We start from the raw sequence: 22,547 nt of genomic DNA on the forward strand, positions 1-22,547 counted from the left end.
ACCAGAGCCTGCAGGCCAGGGCATGGTCGCAATCCTCGTCTCACCACAGATGCTCAGAATTCTCCGCTTTCTTTAATCAAAAGTGCAAAGCTGATGCAGGCCCAGTTCAGCCTGCTTGTTCAGCCAAAGCAGCACTGTTTCAACAGCTGCATTTGTTTTAAAATGGCCTGAAGAGGCAGGCAGACACCTCCCTCTAGTGCCCAGCTCAGCAGGACTTCCCCAGGGTGGTGTGTCTGGGAGGGAAGGAGTCACCTCCAAAGGAACCCAGCCTGTGCTGAGGGCTCCAACCCCCCTGCGAAGGGCTTGCAGCCCCTGCCCACCCACCTGGCGAGGACTTTGCCCCCGCCTTCCCCACAGCTCACAGGGATCGAGGGTGAGTGAAACCCTGCCTTCCTGCTCACCCCAGCTGAGCATCCCCTGTTCCTCTTCTGCCCTCAGCACTGGAGGGTGCCAGGGCCAAGCAGGGAGGAGGCAGGACTGACCCCCTGGTGTGCTGGGGCTGGTGGGGATTGCGGGAGGTTGTCCCCAGGGTTGTGTGTGGTGGAGATGGTGCTGGGTCGGAAGGGCTGAATGAATGTGGTCTGAGGGAAGGGATCTGCAGGTACCGACTGGGTTGGGGCGCTGAGAAGTTGGGGGTCCAGGAGAGGAGGGGATGTTGGGGAAGGGAAGGAAGGATGCTGGGGAGCAGGTTGGGATCCCAGCACCCAGCACAGGATGATGGCAAGATTACACCAAGCTTTTGCAAGGCGTGAGAGCCAGAGGGCTGGGGGAACATCCATCACAGCGCAAACCTGATTCCCACTCCCTACCGGAGAAACACAGCTGAACTCCCTGCACCGGAGTGTGGCCTCAGTGGCCAAGGTCCCCTCATCCTTATGGGCTGGAGGACAGCATCTATACAGAAGTGACAGCTGATAGGAAACACAGGACACATTTGCACAAAGCTTTGTGTTCCATTTACAATATCAAAGAGACCAGCTGGGGGTTGGGGGGGTGGTTAGGTACATGCAGAGAAAGTTACAGATGCCTTCTACAAAGCAATAGCATGAAACACTCGTTTCTGCCCCGCACCCCACCCCCTGGAACTTGGGGTGAAACGAAGCAGCAAGGTTGCCGGCAGGATCAGCCGTGGGGCAAGTCGGATGGCACAGGCAGTGCCCGGCGGGCAGGCGGCTGAGCTCTGTGCTGCTCACGAAGGACGTTCCTCAGTGGGACTTGGCGCAGGAGTAAACGTGCCGCAGGGCTGCGGACAACAGATCACCCTGTGGGGATAACGAACATGGTTTGGCTGGGACATCTTAATTCCTGGCCACGTTTCCCCCAAAACAAGGGTTAACATTGCAAGGTCCCTGTTAATGCTCCCTGTTGTTGCTGTCAGCTTTCTACACTCTCCATTTCACTACAAAGAGCTTGGCCATGAGCCCTGTCTCTGGTGGAGCACAGGGATATCTCCCCAAGGGTTCTCAGGGATAAAAGTCCTACCAGCTCAGAGAATGGGTTTCCATCCCCCAGGCTAGGGGACATTTGAGGTATCTGAGCTGTTTGCAGGTGGCGTGTCAAATTTAGACATTTGGAGACCTGAAAGTGCCAAATTGCTCACTAAAAGTGACTCTGTTCTGGTTTCCATCGCAGAGAAAAGAGAAGCAGCTGGAGCACCAGTGTCTGGCAGCTCCTGGAGTCTAGTCCTCCAACTACACAGCCCTCTTCTCACTGGGATATTTTAGGTATGCCCAAGGGCAGCCAGACATTGCCTGTGCTGCAAGCTGGGGAGTCTTGGGGACAACATGGAGCTCACAAAATGACCTTTGCTCGGAGGCATAGCTTGAAACAGTGGGCAGTTGAGAAAGACAAATCCAGGAGGACATATCTGTTGAGCAATGAGGGGCAGACTCATAACTCCTGGCATGTCAGGGTGTGATGCAAACGTTGGAAAGCCACCCAGCTGATGGGGCAAGAGGACAAAGTCTGTTACCCCTCAGCCAGCTCCTCCTGGGCACTGCATCTCCCCAGGCTCTTACCTCAGAGGCTGGGGGTGCAGGCTCAAGAGCTGGACTGGTCTTCACTGAGGTTGATCTGCTCCATGATCTGGCTGTACCTCCGCGTGAGGGCTTTGGTGTTTTTAGTGAGGTCTGTCAGAACTTGCTGCAAGCCATTGACGTGGTGGGACAGCCGCTCTTCCAGATTACTCTCTGCACCCTCATCTGAGGATGTACTGGCATTGGTGCCGGCCGGGCTCTGGTCGGTGACAGAGGCCAGGCCTCTCTCCACCATGGGCTTGATGGCCTTCAGCAGCTGGTAGCGCTCGTAGAGGTCCGCGGGGCCGCCCTCGGCCGGGGCCGCCCCGTCCTGCTGCGGGGAGACCCCTCGGAGCAGGCTGGGGAACATCACCTCCTGCTCCATCTTCTGGGTGGCCGAGAAGTACTGCTCCATGGCCGCGGCTCCGTCAGCGCTGCGCTGGCTCTGCTCGGGGGCTGCCGGCTCCCCGTCCCCAGCCGGGGCTCTTTATGGGGGGCCGGGGCTCGTCCCTCCCGCGCTGTCCTCTGCGGCAGCCCCGGGTGGGCTGAGCGGCCGCGGGGCCGGGCTTGGCTCCAGCCCAGCTGGGGCTCGGCCACGCCGTCTCCCTGGCTCGGGGCAATCTGTCCTGGCCCCGGCTCCCCGTGGCCTTCGCCCGAGCTGGCCGGGGGTCCCGCTGCGTCCCCTCGCCGGGAGCGGGGCGGTGAGGAGGGGAGGTGCCCGGGGCCTCTCCCGCCCCATCCCACAGCCCCCAGACCCCACTGCTTTGGGGGAACTGGGGGAGCGGAGCCAGACCCTGCCCCAGAGCGGGATGACTGCAGGCAGCACCATGGGGAAGCTGCCTTCATGAGGGGGGAAGGAGGAAGCCAAGGGATGGGTTTGTCTGGAGACGAGGAGTCCCCCCTGAGCCCTGCCCCAGCCACCCTCCTTCTTCAGGGCTGGGGATGGGTTCTCACTCAGCCCGCCCTTGGCAAGTGGCCTTGATAACAACCCCCGCGAGAAGAAGGAGGTGACAATGAACAGGTGATACTGGTCTGAAGGGTGTTTGCCCAGAAATGGCCATCAGAAAGATGAAGATGACCATAACCAGATTAAATTGCAACCAGGGAATTACAAAAGGGAATTTTAAATCTTAGAATCATAGAATCATTAAGGTTGGAAAAGACCTCTAAGATCATCAAGTCCAACCATCACCCCAGCACCACCATGCCTGCTAAACCGTGTCCCACAGTGCCACAACTCCAAGTTTTTTGAACACCTGAAGAAGGAGTCGGGCTGAAAGGAATCACCAACACTCCTGGTGTGAGGGAGAGACCCTGGCGGGGCAACAGCAGGAGGCAAAGCCTGTTGGACACTGCCGAAAGCAGCCCTGCCGCCATCCCAACCTCCAGCCAGGGCTGGTGGAGAGTCCTCCCGGCTAGACGCCCTGAGCAGCCTGCAGCCAGCTCCGGGGCTGGCAGCACGGGGACACCGGGCTGCGACAGAGCCTGAGTCGGTGTTGGAGTGGCTGGAAGGGACCTCTGGAGATGGTCTAGTCCAACCCCTGCTCAAGCAGGGTCAGCGACAGGACCACGTCCCGTGGGAGGTTGGGTATCTCCGAGTATGGAGACTCCCCCACCTCTTGGGGCAGCCTGGGACAGGGTTTGACCACCGCCAGTTTTAGCGGGAAATAAAAATGATTTCCTGATATTCAGGTGGGATTTCCTGCGTGCCAGTCTGTGCCCATCAGCTCTCGTCCTGTTCCTGGGCACCGCCAAGGAGAGCCAGGCTCCATCTTCTCCACACCCCCCGGGTCTTTATGCACAGGGGTCAGATCCCGCCGAGCCTTCTCCTCTCCGGGCGGGACAGTCCCAGCTCAAACAGCCTCTGTCTCCTCCTGCGGAAAAGGCTTCAGCCCCTTCGGCACCTCCATGGCCCTTCGCCGGGCTCTCTCCAGTTCACCCACGTCTCTCCTGTACTGGGAGCCAGACCGGTCCCAGCCCCTGGCCGTGTCCCTCTGGAGCAGAGGGGATGGATCCCCTCCCTCACCTCCTCCCAGGGCACGGTGGCCGGCTTTGCCCCGGGGTCACCTCGATGGCCCCCGGGCAGCTTGGCCATCAGGGAGCCGGAGCCGGGGTGCGGGGTGTGAATTCGTGGGGTGCTTTGCCCCGGCGCGGCACGAGCGGGCGACGGCAGCGGCAGCAGCAGGGGCTCGGCCAGGCCAGAGCCCCCGAGCCCAAAGGCGGGGGTGCTGCAGGGACCCCCCGGGAGGGGCAGGGGTGCTGGCAGCCCACCCGTCCTTGGGCTGTGCGTGAGGAGGGCCTGGGGGCGGCTCACGGAGGGCGTTTGGGATTTCTTGTTTATTCAGACTTTGGGGCTGAAGCTTTGCGTTATCGCTTGTTTTCCTGACCCCGGGCCGCTGTGCCCCGGTCGCTGCTTTCTGCTCAGCTCGGTGCCGATAAATGGCTGGCGATCACCTGCTGCCACCCCGTCTGCTTGCGCCACGGGCAGGGAACGGTTCGTGTCCCCGCGGCGGCTGGCAGCGGTGCGGGGCCCCGGGAGCCTTTCCAGCACCCCCAGCACGCCGGGGAGGGCCCGATCTGCCCCATCTGCCTCGGCCGAACAGGGACCGGCACCGGGTTCCTCAGGGACAACGGCCTCCTCTGCGGCCACCCCGCGTCTCTTATCGCTCACGTCCAGCCGCCGTGGCCAGCAGCACGGCACCGTCGGGGTTCGGCGCTTCCCCGGGGCACCCCCAGCCCCTCCAGCTGCCCGGCGCTGCTCAAGCAAAGGTGTTGCTGGAGGTGACCGCAGGCCTCCCTCGCTGTGGCCACCATCTTCTGCAGGGGACAGAAGTCCCATCCCTGCTCCAGCCCTGCGGACCACCAGAGGGACAGCACCTCCTCCCTGGTCCTCACCTCACCAGGAACCAACCTCCCTCCATTCCGCGTGGTTAACAGGGGCAGAGGAGCTCCACAGGCGGTTTGGAGACCCCATGTCCGTCTTCCAGCTCCACTTGTCCCCCAGCCTGTGCCATCACTCCCCAGCCAGAGGTGGCATTGCGATGGGGACAGCTGAGGTGTCTCCCAGTGTCCCCCTCGGGTTTCACTGATCCTCAGTGAGGCCAAAGGCTGCAACGTTGCCAGGGCTGAGGAGCAACCTCGGGGCCAGATCTGCTCTCAAGTCCTCACGCTGGCTCTGGGCAGTTGCCTGTGTTTTGGGGATCGTGGTGCTTGGCAGCCGCTTTCCTGGAGGCCGTGGTTGCCCTTGCCAGGAACTGAGAGATTCGGGGGCTTCTGGCCCAGAGTCGGGGTGGGTGCTGGGTGCCGTCTGCCCCAAGCTGGGCTGGACACCCTGGGACCCCCCACCTCCGCCAGCCCTGAGGGGACGTGCAAGCGACGTCACCCGGAGCAGCGCAGAGCGGGGCTGGTGCCGAGCCCCCAGAGCTGCAACGAGCTCCCCAGGTCTCTGCAGCTGCAGAGCCGGCAGCTGGGAAAGCCTCCCCCGACCTCCCTCCTGCTGGGGAGCACGTCCTCAGCCCCGGCCGGGACCGTGTCCCCACTGCCTGTGAACGGGGAGGACAAGCTGCAGCCAGAGGGGCCTCGACAGCCCGGAGAAATGGCCCCAAGAGGCAGGAGGAGACGGGAACCTCCAGCCGAAGCCAGAGGCGGACACGGGGCTGGGGCTGGGGGCAGCTGCTCTCCCGCGGGGCTGGGACCCGCAGCTCTCCTGGCCCTCGGGGACGGTCCCCAGGCTCAGCCCCGCTCGGGGCAGCCCCGGGCAGGCACAGCAGTGGGGCTCAGGTTCCATCGCGCTGTCGCAGGCTGGGCCGTGCGTTCGGCTCCTTCACACCCTTCTGCGCACGGAAAACAGGCGCCAGCTTTTGCTGGTGTTGCTGTCACCAGCAGGACAGGACTTATAGGATGAGGGTGGTGGGACACTGGCACGGGCTGCCCAGAGCAGCTGTGGATGCCCTGAGGTTGGACAGGGTTTGAGCTGCCTGGTCTGGTGCAGGATGTCCCCGCTTACAGCAGGGGATTGGCCTGGGTGGTCTGTGAAGATCCCTTCCAGCCCACACCATCACCTCCGTGACTCCTTGTCCCTGCCAGCTCCCCATCGCCGCACTGGAAAGTCCCCTCCCAGCAGAGCCGGGGTCCCCCTGCCCCGGGCACTCGCGGGGCTCCAGCCGGGACAGCACCACGCGACAGCGCTTTGCAGGGCTCGTTTTATTAGCAAAGGTTGGGGAAAACGCCCCTCGGAGTCCAGGAACCAGCTGGAAAGGGGCTCGGCGGTCGCGGGGGACCGTCGGAGGTCAGGGCCACCGCGCATCGCCGCAGCCTTCGTGCCGCTCTTTGAGAATAAAGAGGAGGGCTCGCGGCGTGCGGCTCTTCCGATGGAGCTCCCGGCACGGCCGGACGCTTCTTCCTCGGAGGAGAAGGCACCGTCTGGTTCTCGGGCGGTCGCAGCCGTCGCCGGCGTGCGGTCCCAGCGCTGGGAGATCGGCTGCTGCGGCGCGGGGAGGGCGAGCGGGGCCGGGGAAGAGCCCGCGATGGTCAGCGGTGGGGACGTCTTCTCCTTCATGCCACCAGCACCCATCCTGCAACGGCAGCCACCCTTAACCCGGCGGCCATCCCGGGGAGAGACCTGGCCCCCAGCCCTGCGTCCGCAGACCCTGAGCCCGCAGCCTCTGCGCGGAGGGATGGGGTGAGAGCCCTCCCTCCGCACGGGGATGGCACCTGCAGCCTTGGAGGGGACAGACCCCGTTTCCAGGCGCTTCCCACCGGCTCCCCAGCCCTGCAGCTTTGGGTGGGGGACATGGGCCACCCCTTGCCCCAGCGCCCCTGGGCTCTGCGTCCCCCCAGCTCTTACCTGGCAGCCAGGGCAGGGTCACCAGCTGGGCTGGCCCTCGCTGGGGCTGATCTGCTCCAGGATCTGGCTGTACCTCCGGGTGAGGGCGTTGGTGTCCCTGGTGAGGTGGGTGAGGACCTGCTGCAGGCCGGCCAGGTGGTGGGACAGCCGCTCCTCCAGCTGGGGGTCCATGGTGTCGTCGTCGTCCGAGGACGTGTCGGCGTCAGCGCCGGCCGGGCTCTGGTCGGTGACAGAGGCCAGGCCTCTCTCCACCACGGGCTTGATGGCCTTCAGGAGCTGGTAGCGCTCGTAGAGGTCCGCGGGGCCGCCCTCGGCCGGGGCCGCCCCGTCCTGCTGCGGGGAGACCCCTCGGAGCAGGCTGGGGAACATCACCTCCTGCTCCATCTTCTGGGTGGCCGAGAAGTACTGCTCCATGGCCGCGGCTCCGTCAGCGCTGCGCTGGCTCTGCTCGGGGGCTGCCGGCTCCCCGTCCCCAGCCGGGGCTCTTTATGGGGGGCCGGGGCTCGTCCCTCCCGCGCTGTCCTCTGCGGCAGCCCCGGGTGGGCTGAGCGGCCGCGGGGCCGGGCTTGGCTCCAGCCCAGCTGGGGCTCGGCCACGCCGTCTCCCTGGCTCGGGGCAATCTGTCCTGGCCCCGGCTCCCCGTGGCCTTCGCCCGAGCTGGCCGGGGGTCCCGCTGCGTCCCCTCGCCGGGAGCGGGGCGGTGAGGAGGGGAGGTGCCCGGGGCCTCTCCCGCCCCATCCCCCAGCCCCCAGCCCCAGGGGGTGACCCCTGCGGGGACGCTGAGCAACCCCCTGCTGCAGACGGACGGGAACCCCCCGGGGATGCGCTGCCGCGTGGGGTCCCCCGGGTGGGACAGGAGCCAGCGGTGCCCGGGCACAGGGGTCCCCAGAAACACCCCGGGCTCTCCCCCAGCTGGGCAGGGACGGGGACTGGGATCGGGGACAGGGACCTGACGCCGTGATGTGAAACGCCCGGGGCCGTCGCTCGGAGCTGTCGCTGCCCGCGGGGGAGCGGGGACGGGGCCGTCCCCCACCGCCCCCGTCCTGGGGCAGAGGCCACGGCCGGGCATCAGCCCGTCCCCGCGTGTCCCTGCGGCGTGTGGCAATCGGGGGGGTTTGTTCTATTTTGGGAAAGGCCACGAGGTCCATCATCCCTTTTGCAACCCTCCGTGCTGGCAGCTCTCCCACCACCCTCACGCGTCCCAGCCAGGTGCCCGCACTGCTGCCCACCCCCTCATCCCCAGACCTGTCCCCACCGTCCCTCCTGTCCCTTCCTGTGTGTCCCTAGCATCTCTGGGTGTCCTGTGTGGGACCCAGCGTTGCGCCGAGGTCTGTGGGTGCTGCCGGCCCCATGCTCTTGTGCATGTCCCCCCTGGGTGGGCACGGTGCGTTGCATTCACCCTGAGGCTAGATCTTCACCATGGGGTTCGTGGAGGTCATGTTGGTCTGCAGTCACCAAAGATATCCATCAGCCTCTGCTGGGACATGTCCTTCTCCCTTGGGACGCACAGGCAGGTGTCACCCCAGCCAGCCCTGGGAGGGGGCTCAATGAGGTGCCACAGCTCCCCGGGACACGAGTTCCCTCCCCAGGCACGTTCTCAGCCCTTGGGGACATCTCTGACCCAGCATCTGCACCTCTCCTTGGGGCAGCTGGGCCGGGGACCGCCCAGGGCAGGGCTGTGGCACCCCAGTCCCCTGCCTCTCAGTGGTGCCACGGGTGGATGTGACAGCAATGGGGGCTGGGGATGACACGGGGACACACGTGTGGTGGCATTTAGTCCCCTCTGAGCAGTGGCTGGGGACGGGCTCCCCAGGAGGATGGTGGGACAGGCGGAGGCTTGCCCAAAGGCCGGGTCTGCGGCCACAGAGACCCGTGGGTCTCATGGCACCCAATGGTGCCCCGTTCGGGCTCAGCCCAGCCCCAGCCGTGCCGCAGCCCCACGCTGCCCGTGCCAGCTCCGTCCCCAGCCCCTCTCCCCCTGCTCCCGCCATCGCTGCTGGCGGGGGCGGCTCCCCCCGAGCTCTCCCAGCGGGACGTGGGGACGCGTTTTGTGGCTGACGGGGTCCCCGGCGGCACAGAGAGGGTTTGGGAATGGTTCATGTCCCAGGGTTGGGGTTCCAGGGCTGAAGAGCCCCTGTAACTCCCCGACCCGCTGCCCCGAGCGCTGTGTCGGCTCGGGAGGGTGATGCCAGAGGCGAAGGAAGGGAGCAGGGGGACCGAGTGTCCCCTGAGTCCCTCTGGCCCACGAGCCCTGCAGTGTCCCTGCTCCTCCCAGCAGCTCAGCAGTGGCCCAGACCCACAACGTGGCCAAACTCCCAGTGCCTGCACGGGGCCGGCAGCACCCACAGACCTCGGCGCAACGCTGGGTCCCACGCAGGACACCCAGAGATGGCAGGGACACACGGGAAGGGACAGGAGGGACGGTGGGGACAGGTCTGGGGATGAGGGGGTGGGCAGCAGCGCGGGCACCTGGCTGGGACGCGTGAGGGTGGTGGGAGAGCTGCCAGCACGGAGGGTTGCAAAAGGGATGATGGACCCCGTGGCCTTTCCCAAAATAGAACAAACTCCCCCGATTGCCACACGCCGCAGGGACACGCGGGGACGGGCTGATGCCCGGCCGTGGCCTCTGCCCCAGGACGGGGGCGGTGGGGGACGGCCCCGTCCCCGCTCCCCCACGGGCAGCGACAGCTCCGAGCGACGGCCCCGGGCGTTTCACATCACGGCGTCAGGTCCCTGTCCCCGATCCCAGTCCCCGTCCCTGCCCAGCTGGGGGAGAGCCCGGGGTGTTTCTGGGGACCCCTGTGCCCGGGCACCGCTGGCTCCTGTCCCACCCGGGGGACCCCACGCGGCAGCGCATCCCCGGGGGGTTCCCGTCCGTCTGCAGCAGGGGGTTGCTCAGCGTCCCCGCAGGGGTCACCCCCTGGGGCTGGGGGCTGTGAGATGGGGCGGGAGAGGCCCCGGGCACCTCCCCTCCTCACCGCCCCGCTCCCGGCGAGGGGACGCAGCGGGACCCCCGGCCAGCTCGGGCGAAGGCCACGGGGAGCCGGGGCCAGGACAGATTGCCCCGAGCCAGGGAGACGGCGTGGCCGAGCCCCAGCTGGGCTGGAGCCAAGCCCGGCCCCGCGGCCGCTCAGCCCACCCGGGGCTGCCGCAGAGGACAGCGCGGGAGGGACGAGCCCCGGCCCCCCATAAAGAGCCCCGGCTGGGGACGGGGAGCCGGCAGCCCCCGAGCAGAGCCAGCGCAGCGCTGACGGAGCCGCGGCCATGGAGCAGTACTTCTCGGCCACCCAGAAGATGGAGCAGGAGGTGATGTTCCCCAGCCTGCTCCGAGGGGTCTCCCCGCAGCAGGACGGGGCGGCCCCGGCCGAGGGCGGCCCCGCGGACCTCTACGAGCGCTACCAGCTCCTGAAGGCCATCAAGCCCGTGGTGGAGAGAGGCCTGGCCTCTGTCACCGACCAGAGCCCGGCCGGCGCTGACGCCGACACGTCCTCGGACGACGACGACACCATGGACCCCCAGCTGGAGGAGCGGCTGTCCCACCACCTGGCCGGCCTGCAGCAGGTCCTCACCCACCTCACCAGGGACACCAACGCCCTCACCCGGAGGTACAGCCAGATCCTGGAGCAGATCAGCCCCAGCGAGGGCCAGCCCAGCTGGTGACCCTGCCCTGGCTGCCAGGTAAGAGCCAGGAGGACGCAGAGCCCAGGGGCGCTGGGGCAAGGGGTGGCCCATGTCCCCCACCCAAAGCTGCAGGGCTGGGGAGCCGGTGGGAAGCGCCTGGAAACGGGGTCTGTCCCCTCCAAGGCTGCAGGTGCCATCCCCGTGCGGAGGGAGGGCTCTCACCCCATCCCTCCGCGCAGAGGCTGCGGGCTCAGGGTCTGCGGACGCAGGGCTGGGGGCCAGGTCTCTCCCCGGGATGGCCGCCGGGTTAAGGGTGGCTGCCGTTGCAGGATGGGTGCTGGTGGCATGAAGGAGAAGACGTCCCCACCGCTGACCATCGCGGGCTCTTCCCCGGCCCCGCTCGCCCTCCCCGCGCCGCAGCAGCCGATCTCCCAGCGCTGGGACCGCACGCCGGCGACGGCTGCGACCGCCCGAGAACCAGACGGTGCCTTCTCCTCCGAGGAAGAAGCGTCCGGCCGTGCCGGGAGCTCCATCGGAAGAGCCGCACGCCGCGAGCCCTCCTCTTTATTCTCAAAGAGCGGCACGAAGGCGGCGGCGATGCGCGGTGGCCCTGACCTCCGACGGTCCCCCGCGACCGCCGAGCCCCTTTCCAGCTGGTTCCTGGACTCCAAGGGGCGTTTTCCCCAACCTTTGCTAATAAAACGAGCCCTGCAAAGCGCTGTCGCGTGGTGCTGTCCCGGCTGGAGCCCCGCGAGTGCCCGGGGCAGGGGGACCCCGGCTCTGCTGGGAGGGGACTTTCCAGTGCGGCGATGGGGAGCTGGCAGGGACAAGGAGTCACGGAGGTGATGGTGTGGGCTGCAAGGGATCTTCACAGACCACCCAGGCCAATCCCCTGCTGTGAGCGGGGACATCCTGCACCAGACCAGGCAGCTCAAACCCTGTCCAACCTCAGGGCATCCACAGCTGCTCTGGGCAGCCCGTGCCAGTGTCCCACCACCCTCATCCTATAAGTCCTGTCCTGCTGGTGACAGCAACACCAGCAAAAGCTGGCGCCTGTTTTCCGTGCGCAGAAGGGTGTGAAGGAGCCGAACGCACGGCCCAGCCTGCGACAGCGAGACGGACCCTGAGCCCCACTGCTGTGCCTGCCCGGGGCTGCCCCGAGCGGGGCTGAGCCTGGGGACCGTCCCCGAGGGCCAGGAGAGCTGCGGGTCCCAGCCCCGTGGGAGAGCAGCTGCCCCCAGCCCCAGCCCCGTGTCCGTCTCCGGCTTCGGCTGGAGGTTCCCGTCTCCTCCTGCCTCTTGGGGCCATTTCTCCGGGCTGTCGAGGCCGCAGGGCTGGCGGAGGTGGGGGGTCCCAGGGTGTCCAGCCCAGCTTGGGGCAGACGGCACCCAGCACCCACCCCGACTCTGGGCCAGAAGCCCCCGAATCTCTCAGTTCCTGGCAAGGGCAACCACGGCCTCCAGGAAAGCGGCTGCCGAGCACCACGATCCCCAAAACACAGGCAACTGCCCAGAGCCAGCGTGAGGACTTGAGAGCAGATCTGGCCCCGAGGTTGCTCCTCAGCCCTGGCAACGTTGCAGCCTTTGGCCTCACTGAGGATCAGTGAAACCCGAGGGGGACACTGGGAGACACCTCAGCTGTCCCCATCGCAATGCCACCTCTGGCTGGGGAGTGATGGCACAGGCTGGGGGACAAGTGGAGCTGGAAGACGGACATGGGGTCTCCAAACCGCCTGTGGAGCTCCTCTGCCCCTGTTAACCACGCGGAATGGAGGGAGGTTGGTTCCTGGTGAGGTGAGGACCAGGGAGGAGGTGCTGTCCCTCTGGTGGTCCGCAGGGCTGGAGCAGGGATGGGACTTCTGTCCCCTGCAGAAGATGGTGGCCACAGCGAGGGAGGCCTGCGGTCACCTCCAGCAACACCTTTGCTTGAGCAGCGCCGGGCAGCTGGAGGGGCTGGGGGTGCCCCGGGGAAGCGCCGAACCCCGACGGTGCCGTGCTGCTGGCCACGGCGGCTGGACGTGAGCGATAAGAGACGCGGGGTGGCCGCAGAGGAGGCCGTTGTCCCTGAGGAACCCGGTGCCGGTCCCTGTTCGGCCGAGGCAGATGGGGCAGATCGGGCCCTCCCCGGCGTGCTGGGGGTGCTGGAAAGGCTCCCGGGGCCCCGCACCGCTGCCAGCCGCCGCGGGGACACGAACCGTTCCCTGCCCGTGGCGCAAGCAGACGGGGTGGCAGCAGGTGATCGCCAGCCATTTATCGGCACCGAGCTGAGCAGAAAGCAGCGACCGGGGCACAGCGGCCCGGGGTCAGGAAAACAAGCGATAACGCAAAGCTTCAGCCCCAAAGTCTGAATAAACAAGAAATCCCAAACGCCCTCCGTGAGCCGCCCCCAGGCCCTCCTCACGCACAGCCCAAGGACGGGTGGGCTGCCAGCACCCCTGCCCCTCCCGGGGGGTCCCTGCAGCACCCCCGCCTTTGGGCTCGGGGGCTCTGGCCTGGCCGAGCCCCTGCTGCTGCCGCTGCCGTCGCCCGCTCGTGCCGCGCCGGGGCAAAGCACCCCACGAATTCACACCCCGCACCCCGGCTCCGGCTCCCTGATGGCCAAGCTGCCCGGGGGCCATCGAGGTGACCCCGGGGCAAAGCCGGCCACCGGCCCCCCGGGAGGAGGTGAGGGAGGGGATCCATCCCCTCTGCTCCAGAGGGACACGGACAGGGGCTGGGACCGGTCTGGCTCCCAGTACAGGAGAGACGTGGGCGAACTGGAGAGAGCCCGGCGAAGGGCCATGGAGGTGCCGAAGGGGCTGAAGCCTTTTCCGCGGGAGGAGACAGAGGCTGTTTGAGCTGGGACTGTCCCGCCCGGAGAGGAGAAGGCTCGGCGGGATCTGACCCCTGTGCATAAAGACCCGGGAGGGTGTGGAGAAGATGGAGCCTGGCTCTTCTTGATGGTGCCCAGGAACAGGACACGGTCCCGTTGCTGACCCTGCTTGAGCATGGGTTGGACTAGACCATCTCCAGATTCCAGCCACTCCAACACCGACTCAGGCTCTGTCGCAGCCCGGTGTCCCCGTGCTGCCAGCCCCACAGCTGGCTGCAGGCTGCTGAGGCCGTCCAGCTGGGAGGACTCTCCACCAGCCCTGGCTGGAGGTCGGGATGGCAGCAGGGCTGCTTTTGGCAGTGTCCAACAGGCTTTGCCTCCTGCTGTCGCCCCGCCAGGGTCTCTCCCTCACACCAGGAGTGTTGGTGATTCCTTTCAGCCCGACTCCTTCTTCAGGTGTTCAAACAACTTGGAGTTGTTGCACTTCGGGACACGGTTTAGCAGGCATGGTGGTGCTGGGGTGATGGTTGGACTTGATGATCTTAGAGGTCTTTTCCAACCTTAATGATTCTATGATTCTAAGATCTAAGAAAAAGGCGTGGATCTGCTGCACACACAGCTCAGACAGGCGGCACGTTCAGGGGGACGCTCGTCCCTGCCATAGAATGGTTTGGGTGGGAAGGGACCTTCAGAGGCCATCTAGCCCAACCCCCCTGCAGTGAGCAGGGACATCTTCAACCGGATCAGGTTGCTAAGAGCCCCGTCCAACCTGGCCTGGAACGGTCCCAGGGATGGGGCATCGACCACTTCTCTGGGCAACCTGTGACAGTGTCTCACCACCCTCAGAGTAAAGCATTTCAGCCTTATATCCAGTCTGAATCTCCCCTCTTTCAGTTAAAAGCCATCACCCCTTGTCCTGTCACTCCCTGCCCTTGTCACAAGCCCCTCTCCCGCTCTCTCGCAGCCCCTCCAGGCACTGGCAGCTGCTCTAAGGTCTCCCCTTGTCCTTCTCTTCCCCAGGCTGACCAGCCCCAGCTCTCCCAGCCTTTCCTCCCAGCAGAGGGGTTCCAGCCCTCGCATCATTGCTGGGGCCTCCTCTGGCCCCGCTCCCACAGCTCCAGCTCTGTCCTGTGCTGAGGGCTCCAGAGCTGGACGCAGGACTCCCGGGGGGGTCTCAGCAGAGCGGGGCAGAGGGGCAGAATCCCCTCCCTCGCCCTGTGCCCACGCTGCTGGGGATGCAGCCCAGGGCACGGTTGGCCTTCTGGGCTGCCAGCACACACTGCCGGGTCCTGGCCAGCTTTTCATCCCCCAGCACCCCCAAGTCCTTCTGGGCAGGGCTGCTCTCCATCCCCTCATCCCCCAGCCTGTGCTGCTACCAGGGGTTGCCCCGACCCAGGTGCAGGACCTTGCACTTGGCCTTGTTGAACCTCATGAGGTTCTCACAGGCCCACCTCTCCAGCTTGTGCAGGTCCCTCTGGGTGACATCCCGTCCTTCTGGTGTGTGACCACACCACTCAGCGTGGTGTCATCTGTCCCTCGAGCAGCGAGGAGAGCCCACATGGAACAGGCACGGAGCGAGGCAGCGGCCGCAGCCATGGCTGCAAACAGAGCTCCGCCGTCATGACCATTCTCACCAGCGGATCCAAGGAGCTCCCAAGTTCTGCTGAACAACCCCTGGGAGCAGAATGAGACCCTGGTGACGAGGCAAGGAGGGACGCAACCATCCCACACCCTGGTGCAGCACCCGGCTGGAAGCAGGGGCAAGGCAACAGCACCCAGAGCACAGCGAGAGGCGTCCCCGGGGAAGAGACACTCGAGAACGCGCTCTGAGAGCGCACAGAGCCGGAAGTCGCACCGAGCGCCCACAGGAACGCAGCAGCGTGGGGAGAAGCCAGGGCAGATGCTGAAAACCAGCGCAGGAGATCGGCAATTCCATAAAAACCATTCACAACGGGAGCAGCCTCAGCTGGAAGCGTTTCGGGCTCCAGAGGCGCCGAGCACCTCAGCAGAAATCAGCAGAGCTGCCGATCCTCTGCGCGTCTGGAACACGTCTGGGTTCCACCCGTGGATTCGGGAGCCAACAACCGAGTCGGAAAGGAGGAAGGTTGGATCCTGACAAAGAAAAAGCAACGGAAGAATGCAAAATACAAAATACAGAGAGGGAATTCATCAGGGAGAACATCTGTTTTCGCTAGCGGGACAGAACTCATTTCACATCAAGACCTGGGCTGCAGCGTCTACAGGGGCTGGTCCAGGAGAAATGCCAGTGAGAAATCAAAAAGGAGGAATTTACAGAACTACTGTTCTGGTTTTTTAAAAATACACGCTGCACAAGCAATCTTCCACTTTCACAATTAAAGTAACTGGGAGGAGTGGTAGATACACCAGCAGGCTGTGCTGCCATTCAACGTGACCTCAACAGGCTGGAGAGTTGGGCACAGAGGAACCTGATGAGGTTCAACTACGGCAAGCACAGGGTCCTGCACCTGGGGAGGAACAACCCCATGCACCAGTACAGGCTGGGGTGGACCTGCTGGAAAGCAGCTCTGCGGAGAGGGACTGGGAGTGCTGGGGGATGACAGGGTGACCATGAGCCAGCAGTGTGCCCTGGCTGCCAAGAAGGCCAATGGCATCCTGGGATGCATCAAGAGGAGTGTGGCCAGCAGGTCGAGGGAGATTCTCCTCCCCCTCTACACTGCCCTGGTGAGGCCCCATCTGCAGTGCTGTGTCCAGTTCTGGGCTCCCCAGTTCAAGAAAGATGAGGAGCTACTGGAGAGAGTCCAGCAGAGAGCTACGAGGATGGTGAGGGGACTGGAACATCTCTCCTACGAGGAGAGGCTGAGGGAGCTGGGCTGCGAGGGGACCTTAGAAATGTTTATAAATATCTTCAGGGTGGGTGTGAGGAGGATGGGGCCAGACTCTTTTCAGTGGTGCCCAGCGACAGGACAAGGGGCAACGGGCACAAACTGAAGCAGAGGAAGTTCCAGCTGAAGATGAGGAAGAACTTCTTCCCTCTGAGGGTGATGGACCACTGGAACAGGCTGCCCAGGGAGGCTGTGGAGTCTCCTTCTCTGGAGATATTCAAGACCCGCCTGGACAAGGTCCTGTGCAGCCTGCTGTAGGTGACCCTGCTTCGTCAGGGGGGCTGGACTAGATGACCCACAGAGGTCCCTTCCAACCCCGACCATTCTGTGATTCTGTAGTTCTGTAACTGAAAAAATGGGTGAATCGACATCGTTACGCCGTTACAAACACCCGTCACGTATCCATCGATACGCCGCAACGGAACAGCAGAGCAAATATTGAAACACCGTGCATTTAATCATAGCTTTTACAACACGAAAGCGAGCGACGGTTCCTTTTCCAAGCCACGGAGGGCTGAGCAGCTACAGCCAGCTTGCCGAAGGTCTCGGTGCAGAATCCGTTCAGCATCCTGCGACGCGTCGCCGCTGGGGAAATCCTCAGCGAACGGGGTGGAAATCCTCCAGAAGCTCTCCTATTCTCCTCTTTTCTGCAACAGGCAACGGGTAGAGTCGCAAACACCTCATCAGCATCTGTGATCGACTCTGAGGACTTTTAATATTCAAGTCTTCAGGTTAACAAAGCCACCAAAATCTGTTTTTTTGCTCCCAACAGTGAACCATTCGCTTGATGCAGTGACGGGACATGTCACTTCTTTTCCACAGGCCTCTCCTGTGACGAGATCTTGATATTAACAGTTCCTTATTTCTACACATTCCTTCCGGCACGGCACGGTGCGCATTACATTCCAACAGCCGGAGGCACCTAACCGTGTTCTATTCAGAAAATCGCCAGTTTTCACCAAAAGTTGCCATTGCGTCGCTGGGCTGAGTGACGACATTTAGTGACACGCCACGGCTCTCAGCCAGCGGCGCTTCAGGTTCCCCGACGTTTCTATTTACTCTTTTTTCCACCTGCTCTGCTTATTTTCTGGACACTCATCACACCGTTTTTAAGTCGGCAGGCGCTGCGACTTTACAGGAGTAAGCAGTAAAGCCTCAATTTTACAAGAATAAACCCCATGATTTCTAATTCTCAGTACTTCGTTTCTCCTGCACTGGCATGAGTGCCTCCAACTCTAGTTGGAGGCTGGTGACAAGTGGTGTCCCTCAGGGGTCAGTACTGGGCCCAGTCTTGTTTAACTTCTTCATCAACGACCTGGATGAAGAGTTAGAATGTACCCTCAGCAAGTTTGCTGACGACACCAAACTGGGAGGTGTGGTAGATACACCAGAAGGCTGTGCTGCCATTCAGCGTGACCTGGACAGGCTGGAGAGCTGGGCAGAGAGGAACCTGATGAGGTTCAACAAGGGCAAGTGCAGGGTCCTGCACCTGGGGAGGAACAACCCATGCACCAGTACAGGCTTGGGGTGGACCTGCTGGAGAGCAGCTCTGCGGAGAGGGACCTGGGTGTCCTGGTGGACGACAGGTTGACCATGAGCCAGCAGTGTGCCCTGGCTGCCAAGAAGGCCAATGGGATCCTGGGGTGCATCAGGAAGAGTGTGGCCAGCAGGACAAGGGAGGTTCTCCTTCCCCTCTACACTGCCCTGGTGAGGCCCCATCTGCAGTACTGCGTCCAGTTCTGGGCTCCCCAGTTCAAGAAAGATGAAGAGCTACTGGAGAGAGTCCAGCGGAGGGCTACAAGGATGGTGAGGGGACTGGAGCATCTCCCCTACGAGGAGAGGTTGAGGGAACTGGGCTTGTTCAGCCTGAATAAGAGAAGGCTGCGAGGGGACCTTATAAATGCCTACAAATATCTGAAGGGTGGGTGTCAGGAGGATGGGGCCAAGCTCTTTTCAATGGTGCCCAGTGACAGGACAAGGGGCAATGGGCACAAACTGAGGCACAGGAAGTTCCGTCTGAACATGAGGAAGAACTTCTTCCCTCTGAGGGTGACGGAGCACTGGAACAGGCTGCCCAGGGAGGTTGTGGAGTCTCCTTCTCTGGAGATATTCAAGACCCGCCTGGACAAGATCCTGTGCAGCCTTCTGTAGGTGACCCTGCTTCGGCAGGAGGGTTGGACTAGATGACCCACAGAGGTCCCTTCCAACCCCTACTATTCTGTGATTCTGTGATTCTATGAGTTTGGTCTATTCTTAACATTTTTTGGCTCTGCAGTTTTTATATTCAACAAAGTTTTTAGGAGGAAGAGTTGGCCTCAAGGCAGCCGACTGGCTTACTAAAAATATCCATTTTCATATCATAAAATCCTTGATACTGTTGCAATTTAGATTGTGAATAAGCAGGAAAGAGCCAGCAGTCGGTACGACCTGCTAGAAAAGGACAGAGTCTGCAAGCAGCCCAGCAACGTCTTCACATAAATTAGCGCTAATTACCCAGCACGTGACGGCAGGCTGAGGTCTCTGTTAACACAAACCACCAGCTTATGGTACCTGCTGCCTTGAAGTCCGCCGGGTGCTGCCTGACGTACTCGAACAGCTCTCTGTCCAGCTTGGCGTGGACGTAGTCCATACGCTTCACCAGGTAATAGCCCACGAACCAGCCCACGGTGGTGAAGAGGACCTGGCGGTGGACGCCTGCAGCAGGAGGGATGTCCCCCCTGCCTCGGGCCATCTCCTGGCCCCGGGAGGGCCCCCCGCTTTCCCCAGAACCCCCCTGAAACTTTATCCCCACATGGCCCAGCTCCTTGCTCCCCGCTTTGTCCCTGCAGCATCCTCACCCACAGAGCTCCCGCCGTCCCTGCCAGGCCCCAGAGAGATCCCCCCTTTCCTCAGGGCTCCCTCCCCTTCCCCCCAAATCCCTCAGAGTCACCCCAAATCTCGGCGCCCCCTTCCCCAGCCCCCTCTGATTACCCCCAACCCCCCCGGCCTCAGAGCCCCCTCGCCTCACCCCTGCACCTAGACCCCTCAGAGTCACCCCAAATCCCACAGAACACCCCCTTTCCCCCTCTAGCCCCCCCAGCCCCTCACCTCAGAGCCCCCTCCCCTTCACTCCCATCCCAATATTCCTTCAGGTCACCCCGAATACCACCCACCCCCTTCGCCAGCCTCTCCCAATCCTCTCTATCTCTCCAATTCCCCCACCTCAGGGCCCCCTCCCCTTCACTCCCACCCCTGCATCTCTCAGTCACCCCAAATCCCATGTCCCCCCTTCCCCAGCTCCTCCCAAGCTCCTCTGACCCCCCCATCTCTCCTCAGCCCCTCACCTCGGGGCTCCCTCCTCTTCCCCCGCCACTAGATCCCTCAGAGTCACCCCAATCCCACAGAGCACCCCCTTTCCCCCCAGCCCCTCACCTCAGAGCTCCTTCCCCTTCACTTCCACCCCAATATTTCTCCAGGTCACCCCAAACCCCACCTAGCCCCTTCCCCAGCTGCCAAAAACCCCTCTAACCCCCCATCCCTTCACCTCAGGACACTTCCCCTTCTCCCAGCACCCCATCTTACCTTCATTCCAACACCAATATTCCTTCAGATCACCCCGAATCCCATCTAGCCCCTTTCCCAGCCCCCCAATCCCCTCTACCCATCCCCTCACTGCGGGACCCATCCCCTTCTCCCACCCTCCTCATCCCCTGGAGTCACCCCAAACCCCACCTACCCCTTCCCCAGCCCCCAATCCTCTCTAACCCCCGCATCCCCTCAGCTCAGGACACTTCCCCTTCTCCCAGCACCCCTCTATCCCCCAGAATCACTCCAAACCCCACCTAGTCCGTTCCCCAAGCCCCCCCCCAATCCCCTCTAACCCCCCATCCCCTCATCTCAGGGCCACCTTCCCTTCATTCCCACCCCAATATTCCTCCAGGTCACCCGAAACCCTACCTACTCCCTTCCCCAGCCCCTCTAACCCCCCCAGTCCCTCCCCTCAGGGCCATCTTCCCTTCATTCCCACCCCAATATTCCTTCAGATCACCCCGAATCCCACCTAGCCCCTTCCCCAGCCCCCCAATCCCCTCTACCCATCCTCTCACCTCGGGACCCATCCCCTTCTCCCAGCAGCCCTCTATCCCCTGGAGTCACCCCAAACCCCACCTAGCCCCCTCCAATCTCCTCTAACCCCCCAATTCACCCACCTCAGGGCTCCCTCCTCTTCCCCCCTCACCCCTATATTCCTCAAGATTACCCCCAATCCCACATACCCCCGTCTCCAGCCGTCTCCAACCCCCCACCCCTTCACTCCCACCCCAAGATTCCTCCAAGCCACCCCCAATCCCACCTAGCCCCTTCCCCAGCCCCCCCAGTTCCCTCCAACCCCCCGAGTCCCTCCCCTCAGGGCCATCTTCCCTTCATTCCCACCCCAATATTCCTTCAGATCACCCCAAATCCCATCTAGCCCCTTTCCCAACCCCCCAATCCCCTCTACCCATCCCCTCACCTAGGGACCCATCCCCTTCTCCCACCACCCCTGTATCCCCCAGAGTCACCCCAAACCCCACCTAGCCCCTTCCCCAGCCCCCTCCAAACCCCTCTAACCCCCCAATTCCCCCACCTCAGGGCTCCCTCCTCTTCCCCCCTCGCCCCTATATTCCTCAGGATTACCCCCAATCCCACATACCCCCGTCTCCAGCCCTCTCCAGCTCTTCACCTCAGAGCCCTCTCCCCTTCACTCCCACCCCAAGATTCCTCCAAGTCACCCCCAATCCCACCTAGCCCCTTCCCCAGCTGCCCCCAGCTCCCTCCAACCCCCCCATCCCTTCATCTCAGCACCATCTTCCCTTCATTCTCACCCCAATACTCCTCCAGGTCACCCCAAATCCCACCTATCCCCTTCCCCCGCCCCCCCAATACCCTCTACCCCCCATCCCCTCACCTCAGGACACTTCCCCTTCTCCCAGCACCCTTCTATCCCTCGGAGTCACCCAAATCCCACCTAGTACCTTCCCCAGCCCCCCAATCCCCCCTAACCCCCCCATCCCCTCACCTCAGGACACTTCCCCTTCTCCCATCACCCCTCTATCCCCCCGAGTCACCTCAAACCCCACTTAGCCCCTTCCCCAGCCTCCCCCAATCCCTTCTACCGCCCCATCCCCTCACTTCAGGGCTCCCTCCCCTTCATTCCCACCCCTCTATATCCCACGAGTCACCCCGAACCCCACCTACCCCCTTCCCCAGCCCCCCCCCCAATACCCTCTAACTCCCCATCCCTTCACCTCAGGACCCTTCGCCTTCTCCCAGCACCCCTCTGTCCCCTGGAGCCACCAAAAACCCCACCTAGCCCCTTCCCCAGCCGCCCAAATCCCATTTAACCCCCCCATCTCCGGGCCATCTTCCATTCATTCCCACCCCAATATTCCTCCAGGTCACCCCAAATCCTACCTACTCCCTTCCCCAGCCCCTCTAACCCCCCCAGTCCCTCCCCTCAGGGCCATCTTCCCTTCATTCCAACCCCAATATTCCTTCAGATCACCCCGAATCCCACCTAGCCCCTTCCCCAGCCCCCCAATCCCCTCTACCCATCCCTTCACCTCGGGACCCATCCCCTTCTCCCACCCCTCTCATCCCCTGGAGTAACCCCAAGCCCCACCCTACCCCCTTCCTCAGCCCCCCCAATCCTCTCTAACCCCCCCCATCCCCTCACCTCAGGACACTTCCCCTTCTCCCAGCACCCCTCTATCCCCCAGAGTCACCCCAAACTCCACTTAGCCCCTTCCCCAGCCCCCCCAATCCCCTTTATCCCCCCCCCCCACCTCAGGCTCCCCCTCCCACCCGCTCGCCTCAGGGCTCCCCCCTCTCCCGCCCCTCTCCTCACGGCTCCCGCCATTCCCGCCGCACCGGCTCGGAGGACGGGCCGCTGGTTGAAGCCGTTGTCCAGCAGAGCCGCTATCCAGCCGGTCAGACCCAACCAGACCGAGCCCTTGTTGACGAGGGGCGGCGGCGGCAGCGACCGCGCCTCGTCCGGCAGGAACACCATGGCGGCGGGCCCAAGGTGACCGGGCGGAGCGGGCCGGCAGCGCGCTCCTCCGCCGCGCCCCGCCGCCGCGCACTCGGGTTCCGCCCGGCGCACTCGGGTTCCGCGCCCTGCTCCGCCGTTAGCTCCAACAACAACAAACCCCCAAACCCTCAGCCCGCAGAATGGCCTCTCCCCGAAACTGCACCAGTACAGGCTGGGGCGGACCTGCTGGAGAGCAGCTCTGCGGAGAGGGACTGGGAGTGCTGGGGGATGACAGGTTAACCATGAGCCAGCAGTGTGCCCTGGCTGCCAAGAAGGCCAATGGGATCCTGGGGTGCATTAAGAGGAGTGTGGCCAGCAGGTCGAGGGAGGTTCTCCTCCCCCTC

The 22,547-nt window shown here is 63.6% G+C and overlaps 4 protein-coding genes across 4 annotated transcripts; 1 reads left to right on the forward strand and 3 right to left on the reverse strand.

The window, feature by feature from the left end:
• Positions 1-933: 933 nt before the first annotated feature.
• LOC142360843 (thyroid hormone-inducible hepatic protein-like) lies at positions 934-2,539 on the reverse strand. The gene is made up of 2 exons (XM_075416056.1): positions 2,019-2,539; positions 934-1,262 (listed from the first exon to the last, which is right to left on the reverse strand). The coding sequence occupies exon 1, from the start codon at positions 2,428-2,430 to the stop codon at positions 2,041-2,043; it is 390 nt and encodes a 129-aa protein (XP_075272171.1). The 5' UTR covers positions 2,431-2,539; the 3' UTR covers positions 934-1,262; positions 2,019-2,040.
• A 3,664-nt stretch (positions 2,540-6,203) lies between these two features.
• LOC142360844 (thyroid hormone-inducible hepatic protein-like) lies at positions 6,204-7,338 on the reverse strand. The gene is made up of 2 exons (XM_075416065.1): positions 6,862-7,338; positions 6,204-6,589 (listed from the first exon to the last, which is right to left on the reverse strand). The coding sequence occupies exon 1, from the start codon at positions 7,273-7,275 to the stop codon at positions 6,880-6,882; it is 396 nt and encodes a 131-aa protein (XP_075272180.1). The 5' UTR covers positions 7,276-7,338; the 3' UTR covers positions 6,204-6,589; positions 6,862-6,879.
• Positions 7,339-10,062: 2,724 nt separating this feature from the next.
• On the forward strand, positions 10,063-11,197 carry LOC142360845 (thyroid hormone-inducible hepatic protein-like). The gene is made up of 2 exons (XM_075416074.1): positions 10,063-10,539; positions 10,812-11,197. The coding sequence occupies exon 1, from the start codon at positions 10,126-10,128 to the stop codon at positions 10,519-10,521; it is 396 nt and encodes a 131-aa protein (XP_075272189.1). The 5' UTR covers positions 10,063-10,125; the 3' UTR covers positions 10,522-10,539; positions 10,812-11,197.
• Positions 11,198-16,593: 5,396 nt separating this feature from the next.
• NDUFC2 (NADH:ubiquinone oxidoreductase subunit C2) lies at positions 16,594-22,219 on the reverse strand. The gene is made up of 3 exons (XM_075416108.1): positions 22,044-22,219; positions 18,708-18,851; positions 16,594-16,804 (listed from the first exon to the last, which is right to left on the reverse strand). The coding sequence occupies exons 1-3, from the start codon at positions 22,180-22,182 to the stop codon at positions 16,755-16,757; spliced, it is 333 nt and encodes a 110-aa protein (XP_075272223.1). The 5' UTR covers positions 22,183-22,219; the 3' UTR covers positions 16,594-16,754.
• Between the last annotated feature and the right edge of the window lie 328 nt (positions 22,220-22,547).

This window comes from Opisthocomus hoazin, chromosome 1 (assembly GCF_030867145.1).
Source record: "Opisthocomus hoazin isolate bOpiHoa1 chromosome 1, bOpiHoa1.hap1, whole genome shotgun sequence".
In the NCBI taxonomy this organism is placed as follows: domain Eukaryota; kingdom Metazoa; phylum Chordata; class Aves; order Opisthocomiformes; family Opisthocomidae; genus Opisthocomus; species Opisthocomus hoazin.

What these genes read in the sequence shown, in the direction of transcription:
- LOC142360844 (XM_075416065.1), bottom strand. Translation starts at nt 7,275, where the DNA reads ATGGAGCAGTACTTCTCGGCCACCCAGAAGATGGAGCAGGAGGTGATG.
- LOC142360845 (XM_075416074.1), top strand. Translation starts at nt 10,126, where the DNA reads ATGGAGCAGTACTTCTCGGCCACCCAGAAGATGGAGCAGGAGGTGATG.
- NDUFC2 (XM_075416108.1), bottom strand. Translation starts at nt 22,182, where the DNA reads ATGGTGTTCCTGCCGGACGAGGCGCGGTCGCTGCCGCCGCCGCCCCTC. An exon ending in GCGGCCCGTCCTCCGAGCCG is followed by an intron (nt 18,852 to 22,043) that starts GTGCGGCGGGAA and finishes CTCCTGCTGCAG; the next exon opens with GCGTCCACCGCCAGGTCCTC. An exon ending in GGCGGACTTCAAGGCAGCAG is followed by an intron (nt 16,805 to 18,707) that starts GTACCATAAGCT and finishes TGCCTGTTGCAG; the next exon opens with AAAAGAGGAGAATAGGAGAG.
- LOC142360843 (XM_075416056.1), bottom strand. Translation starts at nt 2,430, where the DNA reads ATGGAGCAGTACTTCTCGGCCACCCAGAAGATGGAGCAGGAGGTGATG.